The sequence below is a fragment of the Capra hircus genome (assembly GCF_001704415.2).
Source record: "Capra hircus breed San Clemente chromosome X unlocalized genomic scaffold, ASM170441v1, whole genome shotgun sequence".
Taxonomy (NCBI): Eukaryota; Metazoa; Chordata; class Mammalia; order Artiodactyla; family Bovidae; genus Capra; species Capra hircus.
Window position 1 is genome coordinate 34,360,124 of NW_017189517.1, and position 8,112 is coordinate 34,368,235.

At 39.4% G+C, this 8,112-nt stretch overlaps 1 protein-coding gene across 1 annotated transcript in view; it reads left to right on the plus strand.

Annotated features, from left to right (window-relative positions):
- Nucleotides 1-581, plus strand: part of GUCY2F (guanylate cyclase 2F, retinal) — a 105,814-nt gene extending 105,233 nt beyond the window's left edge. The window contains exon 18 of the mRNA XM_018044096.1: nt 528-581. Coding sequence (XP_017899585.1) covers nt 528-581 — 54 coding nt within the window. The remainder of the gene's footprint in view (nt 1-527) is intronic.
- Nucleotides 582-8,112: the final 7,531 nt, after the last annotated feature.

The following is an 8,112-nucleotide window of genomic DNA, read 5'->3' on the forward strand; positions in this document are numbered from 1 at the left end:
CACATCTTCTGGTAGACCTATAACTGCATTTGCCACACAGAATTAAACACCAGATATTTCATAACATATATGCCAGGGTTTCAATGCTTGCAATCAGAGTTTATAACATATAAAGGTAATAACCCGATATTAACATCCAAATCTGTTGTGCTCCTTTTACGTGTGAAAATGACAAACCCTGTTCTGATGCTAGTTTTCCTATCCTCTTTGTTACCCTGTTTTTAAATTATTTCAGGGAATAAAATGATTTTGTGTATCAATTTACTATAGTGATAAAAGCATATCTGTGAATCAGAATGATCAGATATCTAGGAGATCTACAGGTTATTTGGCATTACATCCAGCCCCACTGGGGGCTTTAATGGGGCTACTTCCTCCATAGAATAAATACAGCCCTGGTTTTCCAAAACTATGTCTCCAATAGTATATGATTGCTTCACATGAAGAAAGGAAACCTACAAATGTGTTGCCTTAGGAGGAGGACTTTAAACTTTTAAACATGTCATTTTTTTCTTTTTCTCCCTCAGGTGTACTTCAAAAGGAGACAGCAGATGTTACCCACAGTGATCTTGTGGTTATGAATGTTTCCAGTGGACAGCCCTCAGCCTTCACAATTTTCGTGTCAACACTTGTGATTCTACCATGAGTTCATGTCTATTCCAAAGGCTTTTTTCCAATAGGTTTTGCACTGCATAAACTATATTCTACTTTTTTTAGTACCAGTAACAAATATTTACACATTACAAATGTGAGTTCTCCAACCTCAATGATTTCAAGCTCTTGAAAAAGGATTTATTATTTATTTAAATGTTATATTACTTGCTTTCTATCCAAATCAGAGGTTCAGGCCACCAACAATTGTGTCTGAGAGACTCCAGAGCCAAACTCATCTTCTAAGATTTGAGACAAAATTGTCACAGATGTATTTTTACTGTCCCCAGAATTACCTATTACTTTCCAATTATATCAGGGATTCTGTTTACTTGAAGAATGTGTAAAGTTACTGTTTTGTGTCCACTTCCTTTAACATGACTAGGATCCATTTTCCACCAAAACACCTCTGGTTAAAATGCTACAGAGAAACTGATAGGAAAAATATATAATATACTATAGTTTAAGTAACCAAAAAAAGAAAAAAAAGGATATAAATACAGAAGGACAATATGTTCTGAAAGAGAAGGAAGAGAAAATATGCTTTCTCAAAATAGGAGCCCTTCTAGGGGGTTTGCTAATGAAGGACAGATGTGTGCTAGACTGTCTTCTAGAGAGAGGATTTTATTTTATTTATTTTTTTACATTACAAATTGTGGTAAAGTATATGTACCATAAAATTTACCGTATAACCGTTTCTAGTCACACAATCCAGTGGCATTAGTTGCATTCACAGTGTTGTGCAGCCGCACTCTCTGGGGAACTTTTGGTAATTATATGCTTCCTCTTCAGTGTGTTATTTCTGCAGAGTCATTTTGATAAGTTTCATTTTCTGGGAAGGAATCTGTTTCCTGTGAGTTTTCAGCTTGATTGGCATAAATTTATTCACAATATCTTATATGTTTAATATCTGCAGCATCTCTAACTGTGTTCTTTTGGCTTTTTAATTTTCTTTAGTCTTCTTTTTTATGAATAATCTTGCATAACTTCTTCCTGTTTTCAAAGAATCCTTTCTGCTTGATTGATGCTCTCTTTTTCCTTAGTTCATCATATGATTCTTCCTTCAACTTTTCCTTAACTTTGAGGTTTTTCCTCTAAATTCTTAATTGAAAAGAGATTATCAATGTCCTTATTTCTCTAATATAAATACAGAAAAGCTGAATTTTTCCCTAAGATCCACTTGAGCTGCAACCTGCAAGTTTTGGTACTCACCACCATCAGTAGCCATAGTATTAGTATTTTCTAATTCCTAGTTTAATTCATTAATATATCTTTTACCCATGAGTTATTCATAAGTGTAATGTTCTCTAAATTTCAAATGCCAATGGAGTTTTTAAAATTAGATTCAGCCATGTGGAACTGCTAACATTCAGTTTTTTAATAAGCTATAAAGTGGCAGGTTCATATGGTTCAACATATAGTTTTCTTTTGTTTTTAATATATAGCTTAATTTCATTTCGTCAGACAACATTAGATTGTGAAGTTTAAACCAAAGGTAACCACATGCACACTAAAGGTCCTTGTTTCTACCATTTTGTATTTTATTGGAAGAGTTTTTAAATGTTATAAGTACATGTGTAACCAGTAATTTTCAATAATAATCCTCCCCAAATACTGGAATGTTTTCTGATACGTGTTGCAGGCTGGCTCTCTGGGATGCAGACTCAGATGGAGTTTAGTGCTTGGATGTGCATCGGGTTGCCCTTAGGGTCCACACTGTGGAATCAGGAGGGAAGAAACAGGGTAAGCAGTGGGAAGGATCAAGCTGGATCACTGGCCAGACAACCTGAGCTGACTCCATGGGAGTTTGGAGTGATGATGGCCTTTCAGGGTTGTCCTGATACATCCAATGACCAGGCCTGTATACCTCCACCTGTATGGGTCATTGCACGCAGGCTGCCCTCAGAGGGGCTGGTAGTTTAAGGTTGCCCACTGGCAGCACTTACAGCTGGTGGACAACAAGTACTTGAAGGGAGGTCAGGACAGCACGTCTCCATGTCCCTGCTCAGCAGGTATCATAGCTCCAGAGGTCAGTGATGAGGGTGTACTCTGGGGGAAACTCTTGATGACTGATGTTTAAGTCAAAATGATGACTCAGTGATTCACCTGAATACCCTCTGGTCTAAAAAATAGAGGAGAAGGTCCATGTAGGGGAGATATCATCATTGTCCAGGGTCAGCCCAGTCGTCGCCTCTTCTAGGAAGTCACGTTAAGATCAGTCATCATCCTAGGTAACTCGGATTTGTGTGTTACCCTGAGCACCTCTCATGTTAAACTGAACCATACTTGGTTAGTGTCCTGTTCTCACCATCTTGAGATACTTTATTTTTAACAAGGGGCCTGTTCTTTCTGTTGTGCATGTAGCCTGCCTTGACTGTGAGTGTTAACACGTGGTCTATTTTTTCACTAGACTAAGTGAGAAAAAGACTTGAAACTACACCCTATTCACTGTTTGATTATGGCTTCCAGCAGAGTGTCTGTGTACAGAGGGTGCTCAGTAAATGTTTGTTGAATGAATAAGTGATGACCGAGAGCAAGCCTTCCTTCTCAATGTTATAATTTCGAGATTTTAAGAGGTAGCCTAAGATAACAGAAAGCCCTGGTTTTGGAGTCAGTCACACTGATCTGTCGGTTCTTTCTCTACTACTCACTAGCAGTGTGGGTGTGGGAAAGCAGTAATCACCCAAGGTGCCAGGACATTAGAATGGCACCATCCTTTACAAAATAGGCTCTGGACACTTACAGTCATGTAGTCTTAGTTACATGCTTGGGTAAGCATCTCAACCTCTGAATCTCAGCTTCTTTGTCTGAAAAATCAATATAGTTTCTGCTCTTGAACCATTGCTTTGGTTGGGATGATGGATGAACTAAGAGCATCCAAAGACACAGGGTGGAATCACTGACCTTGGAGATTCTTATCACCAGGAGAGGAGAACAAGATGGGTGTGGATGAAGGAGGTTTGTAGGCTGTAGAAAGTGTACTTGAGGAGGTCCTCATCTGATGGCCTAAACCAAAATGTTCCTCCTCCACATGTAGTTAAAATAACACAAGCACATGGGGAGGGGCACAAGCTCTGGAGTCGGGACAAATACTGGCTCCTCTGGACACTGGCTGGGTTTGGATTCAAGTTCTGCTATCTGGTAAGTGTGGGCTCTTAAGGTTGGGAAGCCCACTGTGGTTCAGTGGCTTTGAAAGTTGAGGTGGATATAGTATGATTCACAGAGGGCTACTGCAAAGATTAACTATGAGAGTGATACTCCCAGTGTGGTCTGTGCACTAGTGTCAGTCCCTGACCTGTTTGTAACCCGGTTAGAAGTAAGTACAGGAAATTCAAGAAAGCTAGAAATGCACAACCCTCTGTATTGCCATGACATCCACCCTCAGGATGGGTGGGATCATGAACACCCTGGGGACCAGTGTGAGGGTTGCACTATGGGGGAGAAGGGCACGTGTCTGGGCTGCACACTAGCCATGCACAATGGATCATTGATTAGGTAGCAATGGGCTAAAAATATAAAATTAGATAAAACTGGTATTTAATCCCAGACAGGTAAGAAACAATGCGGGATATGTTCAATGCTCTTGAACAATGCTGTATATGTGATTAGCTGTCAGTCAGTACTATCCTCTCTAGCACTATCCTCTTTATTAATTGTTACCATCATATTTAACTTGTAATTAGAGCACACAGGCTTCCAAAAGGCCCTACTATACATATCAATATTCTCATTTCAGTTCGGTCACTCAGTCGTGTCCAATTCTTTCTGACCCCATGATCTGCAGCATGCCAAGCTTCCCAGTCCATCACCAACTCCTGGAGTTTAACTCAAACCCATGTCCATTGAGTCGGCGATGCCATCTCATCCTCTGTCGTCCCCTTATCCTCCTGCCCTCAATCTTTCCCATATCAGGGTCTTTTCAAATGAGTCATCTATTCGCATCCAGTGGCCAAAGTATTGGAGTTTCAGCTTCAACATCATTCTTTCCAGTGAACACCCAGGACTGATCTCCTTTATTTTATTTTATTTATTTATTTTTGATGTACCATTGGATGTGACTTTATTTTTTCAAGTAAGTTTCGAATGGATTGCTTGGATCTCCTTGCAGTCCAAGGGACTCTCAAGAGTCTTCTCCAACACCACAGTTCAAAGGCATCAATTCTTCAGTGCTCAGCTTTCTTTATAGTCCAACTCTCACATCCATACATGACCACTGGAAAAACCATAGCCTTGACTAGACAGACCTTTGTTAATAAAGTAATGTCTCTGCTTTTTAATATGCTGTCTAGGTTGGTCATAACTTTCCTTCCAAGGAGTAAGTGTCTTTTAATTTCATGGCTGCAATCACCATCTACAGTGATTTTGGAGCCCCCCAAAATAAAGTCTGACACTATTTCTGCTGTTTCCCCATCTATTTCCCATGAAGTGATGGGACCAGATGCCATGATCACAGTTTTCTGAATGTTGAGCTTTAAGCCAACTTTTTCACTCTCCTCTTTCACTTTCATCAAGAGCCTCTTTTGTTCTTTACTTTTTGTCACAAGGGTGGTGTCATCTGCATATCTGAGGTTATTGATATTTCTCCCAGAAATCTTGACTCCAGCTTGTGCTTCATCCAGCCCAGCATTTCTCATGATGTACTCTGCATAAAAGTTAAATAAGCAAGGTGACAATATACAGCTTTAACGTACTCCTTTTCCTATTTGGAACCAGTCTGTTGTTCCATGTCCAACTCTAACTGTTGCCTCCTGACCTGCATAGAGGTTTCTCAAGAAGCATGTCAGGTGGTCTGGTATTCCCATCTCTCTCAGAATTTTCCACAGTTTATGGTGATCCACAGTCAAAGGCTTTGGCATAGTCAATAAAGCAGAAATAGATGTTTTTTTCTGGAACTGTCTTACTTTCTTGATGATCTAGCGAATGTTGGCAATTTGATCTCTGGTTCCTCTGCCTTTTCTAAAACCAGCTTGAACATCTGGAAGTTCACGGTTCATGTATTGCTGAAGCCTGGCTTGGAGAATTTTGAGCATTACTTTACTAGCATGTGAGATGAGTGCAATTGTGCGGTAGTTTGAGCATTCTTTGGCAATGCCTTTCTTTGGGGATGGAATGAACACTGACCTTTTCCAGTCCTGTGGCCACTGCTGAGTTTTCCAAATTTGCTGACATGTTGAATGCAGCACTTTTACAGCCTCTTCGTTAGGATTTGAAATAGCTCAGCTGGAATTCCATCACCTCCACTAGCTTTGTTCATAGTGATGCTTCCTAAGCCCTACTTGACTTCACATTCCAGGATGTCTAGCTCTAGGTGAGTGTGAGTGATCACACCATTGTGATTATCTGGGTCGTGAAGATCGTTTTTGTACAGTTCTTCTGTATATTCTTGCCACCTCTTTTTAATATCTTCTGTTTATGTTAGGTCCATACCATTTCTGCCCTTTATTGAATCCATCTTTGCATGAAATAGTCCCTTTGTGTCTCTAATTTTCTTGAAGAGATCTCTAGTCTTTCCCATTCTATTGTTTTCCTCTATTTCTTTGCATTGATCACTGAGGAAGGCTTTCATATCTCTCCTTGCTTTTCTTTGGAATTCTATATTCAAATGAGTATATCTTTCCTTTTCTCCTTTGCTTTTCACTTCACTTCTTTTCACAGCTATTTGTAAGGCCTCCTCAGACAGCCATTTTGATTTTTTGCATTTCTTTTTGTTGGGGATGGTCTTGATTCCTGCCTCCGTACAATGTCATGAACTTCTGTCCATAGTTCATCAGGCACTCTGTCTATCAGATCTAGTCCCTTAAATCTATTTCTCACTTCTACTCTATAGTCATAAGGGATTTGATTTAGATCATACCTGAATGATCTAGTGGTTTTCCCCACTTTATTCAATTTAAGTCTGAATTTGGCAATAAAGGGTTCATGATCTGAGCCACAGTCAACTCCCAGTCTTGATTTTTCTGACTGTATAGAGCTTCTCTATCTTTGGCTGCAAAGAATATAATCAATCTGATTTCTGTGTTAACCATCTGGTGATGTCAATTTGTAGAGTTTTCTCTTGTGTTGTTGGAAGAGGGTGTGTGCCATGACCAGTGCGTTCTCTTGGCAAAACTCTATTAGCCTTTGCCCTTCTTCATTCTGTACTCCAAGGCCAAATCTGCCTGGTACTCCAGATGTTTCTTGACTTCCTACTTTTGCATTCCAGTCCTCTGTAATGAAGAGGACATCTTTTTTGGATGTTAGTTCTAAAAGGTCTTGTAGGTCTTCATAAAACCATTCAGCTTCAGAGCTTGTTCAATGTTACTGATTGGGGCATAGACTTGGGTTACAATGATATTGAATGGTTTGCCTTGGAAATGAACAGAGATCATTCTGTTGTTTTTGAGATTACATCCAAGTACTGCATTTCGGACTCTTTTGTTGACTATGAGGGCTACTTCATTACTTCTAAGGGATTCCTGCCCAGAGTAGTAGATATAATGGTCATCTGAGTTAAATCCACCCATTGCAGACCATCTTAGTTTGCTGATTCCTAGAACGTCGACGTTCACTCTTGCCATCTCCTGTTTGACCACTTCCAATGTGCCTTTATTCATGGACCTAACATTCCAGGTTCCTATGCAATGTTGCTCTTTACAGCATCAGTCCTTGCTTCTATCACCAATCCCATCCACAACTGGCTGTTTTTTTTTTGTTGTTGTTGTTGTTGTTTTGTTTTTTGTTTGTTTGTTTGTTTTTTTGCTTTAACCCCATCCCTTCATTCTTTCTGGAGTTATTTCTCCACTAATTTTCAGTAGCACATTGGGCACCTACCGACCTGGGGAGTTCATCTTTCAGTGTCCTATCTTTTTCCCTTTTCATACTGTTTTGAAGTTCTCAAGGCAAGAATACTGAAGTGGTTTGCCATTCCCTTTTCCAGTGGACCACATTCTGTCAGACCTCTCCACCATGACCCATCCATTGGGAAGCCCCACAAGGCATGGCTTCATTTCATTGAGTTAGACGAGACTGTGGTCCACTTGATCAGATTTTTAATAGCATTAAAAAGTGAGAAATAAATAAACTTATATTTAAGTGTAAAGGGTTTGTTTCAAGTCTAAAAACAATACTGTGCATGTATTTTTACCGATTCTATTCTTGAATCAACAGCATGGTCCTAAGGTTGAAGAAGGTCCCTGGAAGCAGAACAGACCACTTTTAAACCTTCAGAGATTTTTAAAATACAAGGTTTTAAGTGTAAGCTATTAATTTTCCTTTAAAAGCAGAAAGACTATGAATTAACTGAGTTTTTGTTTTTTAAACCTAACGTTCTAACGAAAGTGTTTATTTTTTTCTTTCAAAAACTAAAACAGCAATATGTGTTCAAAACAGGGAGAAATATATATTTATTTGAATGTAGACCTAAAAAATAACACTGCTAGTAGGAATCACATGCCCCAGCCCTGTGAGACCTCCATCTGCACT